This window comes from Sapajus apella, unplaced genomic scaffold, assembly GCF_009761245.1.
Source record: "Sapajus apella isolate SASKATOON/1434 unplaced genomic scaffold, GSC_monkey_1.0 scaffold143, whole genome shotgun sequence".
Classification (NCBI taxonomy): Eukaryota; Metazoa; Chordata; class Mammalia; order Primates; family Cebidae; genus Sapajus; species Sapajus apella.
In genome coordinates this window covers 2583520-2599011 of record NW_022437083.1, presented here as the reverse complement: position 1 = coordinate 2599011, position 15492 = coordinate 2583520, and the positions used below count along the sequence as shown (strand labels likewise).

At 54.8% G+C, this 15492-nt stretch overlaps 2 protein-coding genes across 3 annotated transcripts in view; both read right to left on the bottom strand.

The window, feature by feature from the left end:
• LOC116540612 (mucin-4-like) overlaps positions 1–6955 on the bottom strand; it is a 27791-nt gene extending 20836 nt beyond the window's left edge. For both annotated transcript variants that reach the window (XM_032264168.1, XM_032264167.1), the window contains exons 1-6: positions 6698–6955; positions 5922–6059; positions 4708–4841; positions 3397–3561; positions 2516–2671; positions 1329–1459 (exon numbers count right to left, since the gene is read on the bottom strand). In XM_032264168.1, the coding sequence (XP_032120059.1) occupies positions 1329–1459; positions 2516–2671; positions 3397–3561; positions 4708–4841; positions 5922–6059; positions 6698–6809 (836 nt within the window). In that variant the 5' untranslated portion in view covers positions 6810–6955. The remainder of the gene's footprint in view (positions 1–1328; positions 1460–2515; positions 2672–3396; positions 3562–4707; positions 4842–5921; positions 6060–6697) is intronic.
• Positions 6956–7023: 68 nt separating this feature from the next.
• On the bottom strand, positions 7024–15041 carry LOC116540657 (mucin-19-like). Its single transcript, XM_032264234.1, has 4 exons — positions 12311–15041; positions 8033–11557; positions 7253–7876; positions 7024–7148 (listed from the first exon to the last, which is right to left on the bottom strand). The coding sequence occupies exons 1-4, from the start codon at positions 15018–15020 to the stop codon at positions 7024–7026; spliced, it is 6984 nt and encodes a 2327-aa protein (XP_032120125.1). The 5' UTR covers positions 15021–15041.
• Positions 15042–15492: the final 451 nt, after the last annotated feature.

Below are 15492 nucleotides of genomic sequence, written 5' to 3'. Positions count from 1 at the left end.
CTGGGACGCTAAGGGATTGGAGAGGGACAGTCTGTAGGGACAGTGTATTGGGACGCTAAGGGATTGGAGAGGGACAGTCTGTAGGGACAGTGTACTGGGATGCTAAGAGCGTCTCTGGAGTTAGACAGTGATGGATTCAACTGCTGATCCTCACACTTACTAGCCTGGTGGCCACAGGCAAGTCACTGACCCTCTCTGAGTCTTAGTTTTCACATCTGTATAAAGGGATGACAGTAGCACGCACCTTGCAGTATTATGAGGATTAAATGCAGTAACACCTGCGAATCGCTCAGAACTGAGTGGGGCCTCAATACAACAGGTGGTGGTGTTGTATTGAGGCCCACCGTCTCCGTCACCGTCTGCAGGTGTGGGGTCCGAGCACGGCTCGGGAAGCAGGAAAGCCTGGAACGGCCGCCTGCAGCCCCACCCGGGTGCCTGGGCTTTCCTCCTCCCTGACACAGCGGGATGGTGCCCCCCTGCATGGCACCTTCCTCAGGCGTACTTGGACCGTGTGACATTCCTAGTAGTTGGGTAATTCCACTCCTTACTCCTTCGTCCACATCAAAAAACTAGCGAAAGCAGTGTGATTAAAGGGGCAACCTGAACACACCTGAGGTAAGGGGAGACCAAGGGGGGCAATTATCAAGAACAAGAGACATGTGACCTTCACACTGATTGCCACACACCAGCTTATGGAACAGACGCGGGGCGCTGTCACGTCGGAGACGGCCTCCTCCACGCGACGGAGGAATCCGCATTTCAACCGCCCGCAGCCCCCGCCTCTTCTCTCCCTCCACCACCGGCTTCATTTAAGCCTTCGGGTGCCCCCTGGGTTAGTGAGTAATTCTTAGGAAGGCAGATTCTAGCCTCAGATGTCTGGGCTCAAACCTCCACGTTGCCACTTCCCAGCTCTGGGACTTGAGGCAAATTGCTAGTCTACTTGTATCTCAGTAGAATGCGGATAATAAATAGTATCTGTCTCACAGGGTGGTCGTGACAATCAAACGAACAACGTACATGAAGTGTTAGTGCAGTCAGCCTTGGATGTTATTATCGTGACATCTGAGACGTTTAGAGCGGCCAGCTGATAGTGGAAATCGGGGAAGCCAGAGCGCTGGTAATTATTGCAATGGCGGAGACTGGGATGGGAAAGGGAATGGTGGACAAATGGGTGATCTTTTCATGTGAAGCAGCCAGATGCCTGGCCCCAGTGGGAGCTGGAGCCAGTGTGAGTCAGAAGCATCAGCCAGGAGGGAATGTGTGTGCAGTGAAACCGCGCTCGGCACCCCTCCTGCCATCGCTCAGTGCAGACAGCCCCCCCATCCTACCTGGAGAAGCCCATGAGCACCGGGCTGCCTGCGTGCCGGGCCGCGTCCCACTGCATGCCACCACTCTGGTAGAGAAACAGGGCATAGGACCTGCTCCCGTCCGTGGAGAGCACAGCCTGGTAGGTGTTGGTCTGGGGGTGGGTGGAAGCAAACACAGGTGCCCGTGAGTGAGCGGGGGTCTCCTCTCTTACATCCTCCCACCGGTCCCACAGCCCTGCTTTGACGTGCGCATCACCTGTTCCTGGTCTGCCCACGGCAAAGGCATGGGCCCCAAAAGGCTGGCAAGTTTTGGGTCAGTTAGGGCAGCGTCACCCTGGGTGTGAAAGCACTTACCACGGTGTATTTGCCTTTTTGTGACTATCCTCCAGGAGGGGAGATAAAGCGTTCTGGGTTATAATTCAGTTGGATCAGTGTTTGTAAGAGAAAGCTGCCAGAACCCGAGAGCTGAGCCAAGATACCAGAGAGTCTGAGAGAGGACTTAATTAGCTCCCTGGGGGATATTTAAGGACATTGCCCAAATCGTCCCCTCCACCTGAACAGCGTGGATGACCGGCTCAGGTGACACTGGGGTTTGCTGAAGGCACACGCCTTGTCCACAGGAGGTGACCAGTGAACTTTTGTTGAGTGAATGAAGAAATGAGTGACTTTAGACCAGGTATGAGGAAGAACCTTGTGACTACAGAGTGGGGTCCTCAGAGGGAGGACAGAGGAGAGGGCGCCATGAGCCCCATGTCAAAACTGAATGGCCTTGTGCTTAAGAGCCAGACGCTGGAGTCAGAGGAACCTCCACTCCAGACCTGGCTTTGCCATTTGTAGCTTCGTGACTGAGCAAGCTACTAATCTCTCTAACCATTGTCTGCCTCATCCCTAAAATGTGGATAATAATACCAGATTGAGCCACGTGAAATTGCCAATAGCCAGACATTTTTGACTTGCAGAAATGCCACTTGCTATGTTTCAACCTAATAACACCTGGTTTGCTGGGAGGTCAAACAGGCAAAGGGCCAAGGCAGGCCACGGTGAGGGCTCAGCCAGCGGTGGTGGCAGTGGGCGGGTGGGCTGGGCTTGCTATGATCAGCAATCTTTCCTGGAGCCAGAGAGGGCTTTGGAAGAGTAGCCCCTGCCTAGAATTCGAGGATGTCTGAGTCCCAGATGGCTCCCAGGGAGCTGTCCACGGGTCTACTCACCCCGAGGCTCCACTGCGCAGGATAGGCATGGGCACCGACCCACGTGACCTTTAGGGTCCACCTGGCCTTGTAGTCCCCGTTGTTTGTGATCTTTCTAATCCAAGACTCGGCCTGCAGGACTAGCGGGCTGGCTTCACCGTAGAGCGTCTCGTATTCCTGGGAAAGGAGAGCAGATGAGAACAAGCCAACGAGGGTCCCACTCCCACCCATGGGCTCCCTCTTTCTACCTGGGGATCCTGCCCACGTTGACCCACCCACATGGCCTTCCCTCCCCTGTCCCAGGCCTGCATTTTTACCATGAGCTCTTCTGAAGTGAAGTTCAATTCAAACCTGGGCTGCAGGAAGGCCTGCAGTGTGCGGGGTGCAGGGTCCTGGCCACGACGTCCAAGACCTCTGGACTTGAACTCTAGCGTCTCTTAGCTCAGACTGTCCCAGAGGGCACAGCCACTCGGGCCCCCTTTCCCCTCCCATGCCTCATCTGAGCTGCTTGAGGACAGGCGTGGCTCTCTCCGTCTTGGAGCCTCTGCACTGCCCTGTCCACGCTTGCTGCAGTGGCTCTCATCACAGGCTTCCCCTAATTGGCCCTGCCGGACCCCTCCTGTTAGGACCGACACCCCGCAGCCTTAGTTTACAATCAAATGCTGCACTGTTAGCCCCCATCCCTGACACCTGCAGGTCTTCTCTTGATGGGGTTGGGGTGTTCCTGAGTCAGCTTAATATCCCTTGCCTGCTCCCTTCCACACCCGTATTTAAGCCTCAGTCCCCTGCCGGCAGGGGCCCTGGTGGTGGCAGCAGTAACTCTGGCAATGCCTTCCACACAGCTCTTTGCCTTCCCTGCCAGCTGCCGGGGGATCCTGACTGCCAGGCTTCGAAAGGCTCACCCGGTAAAATATGGTCCCCCGACCACTGGAGAAATCAGCGTCATCCCAGAACGGAGCCACCAGGGCCACAGGGTCCCAGCCTGTGAAGCCTGTTGGGAGCGGGTTTGGGTACGAGAAAATCTGGTAGTCTGACTCTGGGAAGATGATCTGGCCGTTGTCTGTGAACTGAGCACAAGGGTTTTGTGTGAGCATTCAGGGAGGGAGGTGGGGAGGAAACGGCCCAGCCTTGGCCCAGCTCCTCAGAAGCTGACCCCCAGGGGCCTCTCTGGGTGGAGCTTTAGAGATGCTAACAACCTCTGGAAGTCATGTCCTATTCCTGACTTCGGGAGAGACCTTTCCGTATGGGCCATCCCTTGGGTCCTCAGGCGGTGGGCTTGGTCCTGCTTCAGTGCAGACCCCTGGCTGTGCACCAGCCCCTCACAGGCACACCTCTCTTGGCCGGTCCTCTGGGCCCCATCCTGAAGCTTGTGACACATCAGGTGAGGCTCAGGGGATGGAGACCCCCTCCCTGTCTCTCAGGGGTTAGAAACCTCTCTCCATCATTCATGGGGTGGAGATCCTTCTCTCCATCACTCAGGGGGCAGAGATCTCTCTCCATCTCTCAGGGGGTAGAGATCTCTGCCTGCATTGCTCAGGGGTGGAGACCTCTCTCTCCATCACTCGGGGTGGAGATCTCTCTCCATCACTCAGGGGGTGGAGACCTCTCTCTCCCCATTGCTCAGAGGGTGGAGATCTCTTTCTCTCTCCATCACTCAGGGGGTGGAGATGTCTCTCCATGTCTCAAGGGGTAGAGATCTCTGCCTGCATTGCTCAGGGGTGGAGCTCTCTCTCTCCATCACTCGGGGTGGAGATCTCGCTCCATCGCTCATCCCTGGGGGGGGTGCAGCCCTCTCTCCGTCGCTGAGTCACCCTCTGATGGTGTATTCCTCTCAGCCTCCTCCCTGAGGGGTGCAGGAGCCAGGACTGCCCTTCCAACTCTGCTCCAGGAGACAGGGACGGGGGGCCAGAGACGAATCACAGAACATGGAAACGACAGGAACAGTCAAGTTTCCCAAGTGCAGCTTTTTTACTTATAAGAAGGCCCCGCAGAAGTAGCAGCGAGCTGCGGGCAGGGCGTGCAGGTGGGCAGCCTTCGCCTGGCACCCCGTGTTGCTTGGCTAGAGGCCCGACATCAAGAAGGCTGTGGAGGTGCACTAAACCAGAAGCCCGGCCAAGGCTGCCTCCACCCCCAGTTCCCGGGCTCCATCGTGAAGCTGGAGAGAGAAGTGGGCCCAGGGAGCTCAGGCTGCGCGGCCGCAGTGGAGAACTCACGTAGAGGGAATCCCGGAGAGAGGAGCCGAGGGGAAAGCCAGTCAGGGGCTTGAAGAGTGGGGAGGTGAAGTCCACAGTCCTCCTGACGAGCTCCAGGTCCCCAGCGCCCAACCCGTAGGGGAGGAGGGAAACTCCTGGGCCAGGACAAAGAAGAGCAGGAAGTCCAAGTGGGCCTGGGCCTTCTTTAGGGCTGGGCAGGGTCCCAGAGACCCCGCCACGCTGCCCGCACCTGCCCTGTGGTCCCGACGGCCCCAGAGGCCCTGCCAGCCAGCCGTCAAGGGCTCTTGCTCCCTCTCCACCGCATGGAGCACACGTCGTCATTGTACTCCCTGCCCTGCGCCTGGCACCCCTCCCCAGCTTGGAGGAAAACGGGTCCTGCTGCCAGGATACCAGCCAACGATTCTCAGTCTCTCACAGCAGTCCCGACCCTTTTCAGCGTTAAAGACAAAAGTCCAACGCAGTGAAGATGAGCAACTGCAAGTCCTTTTCAGGGAGTGAGACTTGTTTCCCAGGCTGGCATTTCTCCAGAGAAACTCGAAGACCCCTCGAATTTAGCCTAGGCCGCCCTAGAGGTCCTTAGGCTCCAGTTTGAGAAACCTTGTCCGGAACAGTTCTCACAGCTGCTGAGTCCTTGGCGCCCTCCCCTGTCCTGCTTGGAATCCCGCAGGCTTTCCTGGCCTCACTCCCTGCAAATCTGACCGCTCCAGCCACAGGGTGCCATTTGTCAAATGCAAATTAACTGAGTCCTCCCTGGCTGTCCTTACCTACAGGACTCCCGCATGCCAGCCGCACTTGGCTCTTCTTCTTCTCATTTTCAGCAACCCCAAATGCTTTGGGGTTCCCCTCCCCATGCAGGACCGGGAGTACTTTTCACTGCCATGCCTTCCACACCTTTGTTCCAGCTGTTCCCGCCCTCCTCCCCGCCCCTGGTCCGCGTCGTTTTCCACTGTGTGCGCTTATACCCTGGGACTAATCCTCTAACTGCCTCTACCAGACAGCGATCTGTCCCTTGCTGAATGGCACTGGGCTCATTTCTCTTCTCCAGCTCCATGCACAAAGCCAGCCCTCAGCAGCGACTCTGCTGCTGTCTCCCCGTCCTCGGTGAGGCCCTTCCACCCAAGAGAACAGAGACCATGGGCCCGCAGGCTGAGAAGGAACCTTTAGTTATGTCACCCCTCAAAAGGCGTGGGGCACACCCCTACAGCATGACTCACCTTTCTCAGACGGGATGGGGTCGGGGGCAGCTGTGGATGTGTTGGGAATGGCGGAGGTGATGGTTCGGGAGGCCGCTGGGGGCAGTGATGCGGCTGTGCTTCTCCCACGGTCTGTCTTCAGGGAGGCTGTCGTCATTCCTGGACATGGGGACAGAGAAAGCGGGGTGGTTCTTACAGTAAGAGAACCGCAGAGTCAGAGAGATTCAAGGAAATCAGGAGCTGGAAGAGAAAGCTAGACGCCTCCTTGTCTATCTACCTACTGGTCATATCCAAACCACTCCCCACATAAGAGGTTTTTCTTTCTTTGAGACGGAGTCTTGCCCTGTATCCCAGGCTGGAGTGCAATGGCGCGATTTCTGCTCACTGTACCCTCTGCCTTCCGGGTTCAAGCAATTCTCCTGCCTCAGCCTCCTGAGGAGCTGGGATTACAGGCAGGAGCCACCATGCCCAGCGAATTTTTTGTCTTTAGTAAAGATGGGGTTTCACCGTGTTGGCCAGGTTGGTCTTGAACTCCTGATCTAGTGATCCACCCACCTTGGCCTCCCAAAGTGCTGGGATTACAGGCATGAGCCACCACGCCTGGCCTGTGACATAAGCAGTTTTCTACAGGGGCAGGGAGGAGGGTGGCCTGTCACCCACCACACCCATCGCCTCCTGTGCTGTGGGACCTAACGCAGCCCCACCAGGTAATTCACCAGTGCTCTCAAGCACTCCTCAGGCTCAACTGAACCGAGGAGGTCACTGGGAGAGACGAAGGCAAGGAAGGGGGCAGCTACCAGGTGTTTCCGTCTTCAGAGCTGGGCCTGGGGACGCTGTGGATGCCGAGGAGGTACTGGTGGCAGGAGGCGGGGTGGCGTGGCCTGTGAAGCGCCTGGTGGAGCTGGGCATGGCAGCAGGGCCAGGGGATGCTGGAGAGAATGCGGAGTGGCTGCGGGAGGTAGAGAAACTCAGTGTGGTCCGCGCGGGGCTTGTGTGACGGGAGGGAGCCGCGTCTCCAGATGGCGGTGGAGTGGGAGACGCGCCCTCGGGGTGCTGAGATGGTGGTGGAGGGGGAGACGCGCCCTCGGGGTGCTGAGATGGTGGTGGAGTGGGAGATGCGCCCTCAGGGTGCTGAGATGCTGGTGGAGGGGGAGACGCGCTCTCGGGGTGCTGAGATGCTGGTGGAGTGGGAGGCGCGCTCTCGGGGTGCTGAGATGGCAGTGGAGTGGGAGATGCGTCCTCCGGGTGCTGAGATGGTGGTGGAGTGGGAGATGAGCCCTCAGGGTGCTGAGGTGGTGGAGGGGGAGATGAGCTCTCGGGGTGCTGAGATGCTGGTGGAGCGGGAGACGCACCCTCGGGGTGCTGTGATGCTGCGGAAGCTTCCAGGGTGCTGTCGACCGAGGACATAGAGGGCGTCGGCGTGGCACCTGCTGCGTCGCTGTACTTGGGTGTGGAGCTCCTATGCGTGGACCTGGGGGTGGGGTTAGTCGCGGGGGACGCCCCTTGAGCGGCTGGAGGGTGTTCAGAGCTGGGCCTGCCTGACACACCCACAGAGGATGCGGGTGCCCCAGTGGCCACAGTCAGGGCGTCGTGGCCGGTGTGGACCGGGGTCAGGACCGCCGCCCCTGCGGTCTCGTGGACGACCCAGCTCTGGCTTGTGGCCGAAGGGCCCTGCCTGCTGGAGACCACGGTGGAGGGAGCAGGAGACGCGACATGGCGCAGGGTGCCAGGGGTCGCCGGGGACGCCAAGCCGACGGAGTCAGACCCTCGGCCGGCCCCTGTCCCCTGAGTCCGCGCCGCCTGGGAAACGGCGGACGTCTCCCGAGGAGGGGGGCTGGGGGAGGCGGGGCCGGCCTGTCCTGGCGGTGCCCCTGCGGTGGGGACCTGGGACAGGGCGGGGGAAGAGGGGACCATGGCGGACCCCATCCCCGCGCTTGCCGGGGTGATGTCAGGACTGGCTGAGGGGGACCCCGTTCCTGGGGTGGCATCAGGACTGGCTGATGGGGACCCCGTTCCTGGGGTGACGTCAGGACTGGCTGAGGGGGACCCCGTTCCTGGGGTGACGTCAGGACTGGCTGACGGGGACCCTGTTCCTGGGGTGACGTCAGGACTGGCTGAGGGGGACCCTGTTCCCGCGCTTGCCGAGGTGGCGTCAGGACTGGCTGAGGGGGACCCCGTTCCTGGGGTGGCGTCAGGACTGGCTGATGGGGACCCCGTTCCTGGGGTGGCGTCAGGACTGGCTGAGGGGGACCCCGTTCCTGGGGTGGCGTCAGGACTGGCTGAGGGGGACCCCGTTCCTGGGGTGACGTCAGGACTGGCTGATGGGGACCCCGTTCCTGGGGTGACGTCAGGACTGGCTGAGGCGGACTGCAATTCGCTTGTTGACTGGGGGGTGTGAGTGTCCCTGGAGGGTCTTGGTGAGAGCGGCGTGCTCTCGCCTGAGGTGGACATTCCGTGGCTTCCTGAAGGTGTTGTGCCACTCGTCCTGGATGAGGAAGGGGTAGCTGTGCCCGCTGCGATGGTACCTGACCCTGAGGAGGCCGGCTGGCTGGTCTGTGTTTCTCCAGAGGCCTCTGTGCTCCGAGCCTGGTGGGTTTGGGTGACAGCTGGTACTGTGTTGGGTGACGTGCTGGCAGAGGCTGATGTCCATCGTCCTTCTGCGCCCACTGGTGTTGACACCACAGAGGTGGCCGGAGGAATGGCACCTGTGATGGAAAATGATGTGCCTCCTGAGGGCCCCAGGGTGGCGCCAGGGCTGCTGGGTGCCGCCTGCAGTGCTGTGGTTGGGGCCTGGGCTGTGTGCCCAACCCTGGTGGGGGCTGGGGTGAAGGTTGTTGCGGCACTTACGGTGGATGCGTCCTGAGGAACAGTTTCTGAGGGCGAGTGTCCGCTGGCTGTGAAGGAAGAAGCTGGGGTGGTGGCTGTCTTGAGGCTGTCAGTCAAGGGGGAGATGGACCTCGTGGCTTGGGATTCTCGTGTGGTCTTCGAGGCTGGAGTGTGACCTCCCTGGGAAACAGCCGATGATCTCTGAGGAGAGGTGTTTACGGGATGTGTTGTTGAATGATATGTTGATGGTGCCATTGTAATTTGTTGTGGTGTGTGTCCATCCAGCATAGGTGAGGAAGATGCGGATGTGGCTGCTTTTGTCATCTGGGTCACGCTGTATTTTGGGCTGTGGACAAGAACCTCTCCAGTGGTCCCCGTTTCTTTTGTCCATTGTGTCTGGGCACCTGCCCCTGTTGTTTCTGGGAGAGTTGTACTATGGGAGGGGCGTGTGCTGGGCTGTCCTGGTTCCCCGATTGTTGAGACCTCAGAAGGGACTCCTGGAATACCGCCAGCTGTCCACGTAGTGGTACTTGCTGTGACAAGCATAGTGGCAGCACTTGTTGGTGTTGAAGGCAGCTCTTTTGGTAACCAAGTTGTGTGGCCTTCACTGGAGAATGAAGAAGTCAATGTTGTTTCATGCGGAGTAAATGTCTCATGAGATGCCCTTGGAGAGAATGAGTTCCTTTCATGGGGCCGTCCTGTGGTCTCTGCACCCTCACTCGGGTGTGTGTGAAAAGCTGTGGATAGTTTTGGAGGTAAAGAACTGGGGGAGAGTGCTGTTGACAGTGTGTCTGACCACCATATGGTCGAAACTTTAGAAGTGATGGCAGAAATGGTTCCACTTACAGATAGTGATGTCTCCTCTGTGTTTCCAAGAGTAGAATCTGTGGAGGTTGGCATTCTGAACACCTCTGAGGTTGCCGGGAATGTGTTGCTGACACTGGAAGGGGATGAGGTGGTTGTTGCACCAGAAGGGAGTGTCTCCTGAGAAACTGTTCCACTCAGATTGAGTCCACTTGGTGAGGATAAAACGGTTGATGCAACCAGTGTGAGGGTGTTGATCTGAGGTACTCTGGTGGTCCCCATGCTCTGAGTCTGCTGGTTCTGAGGAAAAGCTGCTGTGTCCTGGGTAGAAGTCCTCGAGGAAGTTGCAGGTGATTCTCCTTCTGGTTCAACTGGTATTGAGGCTACTGAGGTGACGGGCATAAGACTTCCTGTAACGAGTACGGATGTCTCCCCTGTGTTTCCAAGAGTGGAGTCTGTGGAGGCTGTCCTTGTCATAACTTTTGGTGTCATCATTGGTGTGTGGCTGAAACTAGAGAGGGATGAGGTGGTCATTTCATCTGGATGGGCTGTCTCCTGAGAGAAGCTTCCTGTCAGAGTGTGTCTACGTGCTGAGGTTAAAGGAGCTGATGTCACCACTCCTGTGACAGTCGCGGTTTGAGATTCTCTGGTGGTGTCCATGCTCTGAGTCTGATGATTCTGAGAAAATGCTGACATGTCCTGAGTAGAGGCCTTTGACGAACTTGCTATTGATTGTCCTTCTGCTTCAGCCGTTATTGAGGCTGCTGAGGTGACTGGGGCAGGACTTTCAGTTCCAGGTATTGATGACTCCTCTGTGTTTCCAAGAGTCGAGTCTGTGGAGGTTGTCATTGTTATGGTCTTGAATGTCATCATGGGTGTGTTGGTGACACTGGAGGGGACTGAGGTGGTCATTTCATCTGGATGAGATGTCTCCCAAGACACAACCTCTGTCACATTGAGTTCACTTGTAGAGGAGGAAAGAGTTGATGTGGTTCTCTGCGGGAGGGTGCTGGTTTGAGCATCTCTGGTGGTCTCCATGCTCTGAGTCTGGTGGTTCTGAGAAAAAGCTGTTGTGTCCTGGGTAGACATCCTTGAGGAAGTTGCTGGTGATTGTCCTTCTGGCTCAGCTGTTATTGAGGATGATGAGGTGACCGGCATATTTCCAGTAAGTGGTGTTGGTAGCTCCGCGGTGTTTCCGCGAGTGGTGTCTGTGGAGGTTGCCATTGTTATAACCTTTGATGTCATCATGGATGTGTCCGTGACACTAGAGAGGAATGAGGCAGTCTTTTCATCTGGAGGAAATGTATCCTGAGAAACTGTTGTGGTCACATTGTGTACACTTGGGGAGGATGAAACAGTTGATGTGGACATCTGTGTGAAGGTGTTGGTTTGAGACTCTCTGGTGGTCTCTGTGCTCTGAATCTGGTGGTTCTGAGAGGAAGCTGATGTGTCCTGGATAGAGTTCCTTGAAGAAGTTGTTTGTGATTGTCCTTCTGGTTCAGCGGTTATTGAGACTGCTGAGTTCACTGAGGTAGAACTTTTAGTTCCAGGTGTTGATGTCTCCTCTGTACTTTTAAGAGTAGAGTCTGTGGAGGATGGCATTGCTGATGTCATCATGAGTGTGCTGCTGACACTGGAGGGGAATGAGGTAGTCGTTTCATCTGGAGAGGATGTCTCCCAAGACACAGTCTCCGTCACATTGAGTACACCTGGGGAGGAGGAAAGACTTGACGTAGGCCTCTGTGTGAGGGTGTCGGTATCAGATGCTATGGTGGTCTCCGTGCTCTGACTCTGATGGTTCTGAGAAACACCTGCAGTGTCCGAGGCCGAGGTCCTGGAGGAAGTTGCTGGTGATTGTCCTTCTGGCTCAGCTGTTATTGAGGATGATGAGGTGACTGGCATAAGATTTCCAGTAAGTGGTGTTGATGTCTCCACTGTGTTTCCAACAGTGGAGTCTGTAGAGGTTGTCATTGTTATCATCTTTGATGTCATTGTGACACTAGAGAGGAATGAGGCAGTTGTTTCACCTGGAGGAGATGTGTCCTGAGAAGCTGTTGTGGTCACATTGTGTGCACTTGGGGAGGATGAAAGAGCTGATGTGGACATCTGTGGGAGGGTGCTGATTTGAGCTTCTCTGGTGGTCTCCGTGCTCTGAGTCTGGTGGTTCTGAGAAGAATCTGCTGTGTCCGAGGTAGAGGTCCTTGATGAAGCTGCTGTGGATTGTCCTTCTGGCTCAGCTGTTAACGAGGCTGCTGAGGTGACTGTGGTAGGCCTTTTAGTTCCAGGTGTTGCTGTCTCCTCAGTGTTTTTAGGAGTGGACTCTGTAAAGGTTGTCATTGTCATAACCTTTGATGTCATCATGGATGTGTTGCTGACACTGGAGGAAGATGAGGTGGTTTTTTCACCTGACAGGGATGTCTCCTCTGCAACAGTTCCTGCCACATTATATACACCTGTGGAGGAGGAAGGAGTTGGTGTGGTTCTCTGTGGGAGGGTGCTGGCTGGAGCATCTCTGGTGGTCTCCATGTTTTGGTTCTGGTGGTTCTGAGAAAAACCTGTTGTGTCCTGGTTAAAGGTCCTTGAGGAAGTTGTTAGTGACTGTCCTGGCTCAGCTGTTATTGAGGATGCTGAGGTGACTGGCATAAGAGTTTCGGTAAGTCGTGTTGATGTCTCTGTTGTGTTTCCAAGAGTTGAGTTTGTGAAGGTTGTCATTGTTATAGTCTTTGATATCATCATGGGTGTGTTCGTGACACTAGAGAGGGATGAGGTAGCCATTTCACCTGGAGGAGATGTGTCCTGAGAAACAGTCCCTGTCACATTGTGTACACTTGGGGAGAAGGAAGGAGTTGATGTGATCATCTGTGTGAGGATGCTAGTGTGAGATTCCCTGGTGGTCTCTGTGCTCTGACTCTGGTAGTTCTGAGAAGAGGCTGATGTGTCCCAGATAGAGGTCCTCAAGGAAGCCGCTGTGGATTGTCCTTCCGGCTCAGCTGCTATGGAGGCTGCTGAGGGGACTGGAGTAGGACTTCTAGTTCCAGGGGTTGGTGTCTCCTCAGTGATATTAGAAGTGGACTCTGCAAGGGTTGTCACTGTTACAGTCTTTGATTTCATTATGGGTGTGTTGCTGACACTAGAGGGGAATGAGGTGGTCATTTCTTCTGTAGGGGATGTCTCCTGAGAAACAGTGTCTGTCACATTCAGTACACTTGGGGAAGAGGAAAGAGTTGACATGGTTCTCTGTGAGAGGGTGCTGGTGTGAGCGTCTCTGGTGGTCTCCGTGCCCTGAGACTGGTGGTTCTGAGAAGAAGCTGATGTGTCCCGAGTAGAGGTCCTTAAGGAAGTTGCTGATGATTGTCCTTCTGGCTCAGTTGTTATTGAGACTGCTGAGGTGACTGGCATAGAACTTCCAGTAAGTGGTGTTGATGTCTCCCCTGTGTTTCCAAGGGTGGAGTCTGTGGAGGTTGTCATTGTTATATCCTCTGATGTCATCACAGGTGCGTTGCTGAGACTGGGGGGTGATGAGGTTGTTGTTTCCCCTGGAGTAGATGTCTCCTGAGAAACAGCCCATGTTGCATTATGTACTCTTGGGGAGTAAAAAAGAGTGGATATGGGCATCTGTGTGAGGGTGGTGGTTAGAGATTCTCTGGTTGTCTCCAGGCTCTGAGTCTGGTGGTTCTGAGAAAAAGCTGTTGTGCCCTGGATAGCGGATCTTGAGGAATTTTCTGGTGATTGTCCTTTTGGCTCACCTGTTATTGAGACTGCTGAAGTGACTGGCTGACGACCTTCAGTAACAGGCATTGTCTCCTCAGTATTATTAAAAGTGGACTCTGCAAAGGTTGTCCTTGTTATAATCTTTGATGTCAATATGGGTGTGTTGCTGACACTGAAGGGGAATGAGGTGGTCTTTTCATCTGGAGGGGATGTCTCCTGAGAAACAGTGTCTGTCACATTCAGTACACTTGGGGAAAAGGAAGGAGTTGATGTAGTTCTCTGTGTGAGGGTACTGGTTTGAGCTTCTCTGGTGGTTTCCATGCCCTGAGTCTGGTGGTTCTGAGAAAATGCTGCTGTGTCCAGAGTAGAGGTCCTTGAAGCAGTTGCTGTGGATTGTCCTTCTGGCTCAGCTGTTATTGAGGCTGCTGAGGGGACTGGGGTAGAACTTACACTTCCAGGTGCTGATGTCTCCTTGGTGTTGTTAAAAGTGGGATCTGTAAAAGCTGTCATTGTTCTAGTCTTTGATGTCATTATGGGTGTGTTGCTGACACTGGAAGAAGATGAGGTGGTTGTTTCACCTGAAGGGAATGTCTCCTGAGAAACAGCCCCTGCCACGTTGTGTACACTCGGAAAGGACGAAAGAGTTAATGTGGACATTTGCGTGACCATGCTTGTTTGAGCTTCTCTGGTGGTCTCCATGCTCTGAGTCTGGCGGTTCTGAGAAAAGGCTGATATATCCCGGGCAGAGGTCTTTGAGGAAACTGCTGTTGATTGTCCTTCTGGCTCAGCTGTTACAGAGGCTGCTGAGGGGACTGGAGTAGGACTTTCAGTTGCAGGTGTTGATGTCTCCTCAGTGTTATTAAAAGTGGACTCTGTAAAGGCTGTCATTGTTCTAGTCTTCGATATCATGGGTGTGTTGCTGACACTGAAAAGAGATGAGGTGGTTTTTTCAGCTGGAGGGGATGTCTCCTGAGCAACAGTCCCTGTCACGTTGTGTACTCTTGGGGAGGAGGAAAGAGTTGATGTAATCATCTGTGTGAGGGTACTGGTTTGAGATTCTCTGGTGGTCTCTGTGCTCTGAGTCTGCTGGTTCTGAGAAAAAGCTGTTGTGCCCTGGATAGAAGACCTTGAGGAAGCTTCTGCTGATTGTCCTTCTGACTCACCTGTTACTGAGCCTGCTGAAGTGACTGGCCTGAGACTTTCAGTAACAGGTGTTGTTGTCTCCCCTATGTTTCCAAGAGTGGAGTCTCTGAAGCTTGTCACCTTTGGTGTCGTCATGGACGTGTTGGTGACACTGGCAGGGGATGAGGTGATTTTTTCGCCTGGAGGTGCTGTCTCCTGAGAAACAGTTGCTGTCACATTGTGTACACTTGGGGGGGATGAAAGAGGTGATGTGGACATCTGGGTAACGGTGGTGGTTTGAGCTTCCCTGGTGGTCTCCGTGCCATGAGTCTGGTGGTTCTGAGATGAAGCTGATATTTCCTGATTGGAGGTTCTCAAAGAAGTTGCTGTTGATTGTCCCTCTAGTGTAGCTGTTACTGAGCCTGCTGAGGTGACTAGGGCAGTGTTTTTACTTCCAATTGTTGATGTTTCTTCTTTGGTTCCTGGAGTGGAGTCTGCGGATGTTGTCATTTTTGGCACCTGTGATGTCATCAAGAATGTGTTTCTCACACTGGAATGGGGTGAGGAGGTTGCTTCACCTGAAAGAGAGGTCTGGTAAGGATTGCTCTTTGTAGAACTGCGTCTACCTGAAAAGGACGAGGGAAGCAGTGCTGTCATTCGTTTGAACAGAAGACAGAAAAACTTCATGAGATGAGAGTCTAAGCTCAGTGAAATTGAAGGTTTTATTACACAACTATTTTTTACCGGAAGCACTCCGTGTCACCAGGTGACAAAATGATGAATATAAACATTTATTTACTTAACCATAGCTAAGAATTTTGCCTGCATATGCAGGCACCTACTGATAATGAATATTGCAATAAATAACATGTGCCAACATTTTGCCTCCATTATGTTTGCCTCCAAAGATTTTGTTTTGTTTTGTTTTTTTGAGATAGGATCTTGCTCTGCCACCCAGGCTGAAGTGCAGTGGCGTACTCAGGGCTCACTGCAGCCTTGACCTATGGACTCGAGCAGTCCTCACAGCTCAGCCTCCCAAGTAGCTAGGACCACAAGCATGTGCCATCATGCGTAGCTAATCCTTTTTTTGTAGAGATGAGGTCTTGCTATGTTGCCCAGGTTGGTCTTG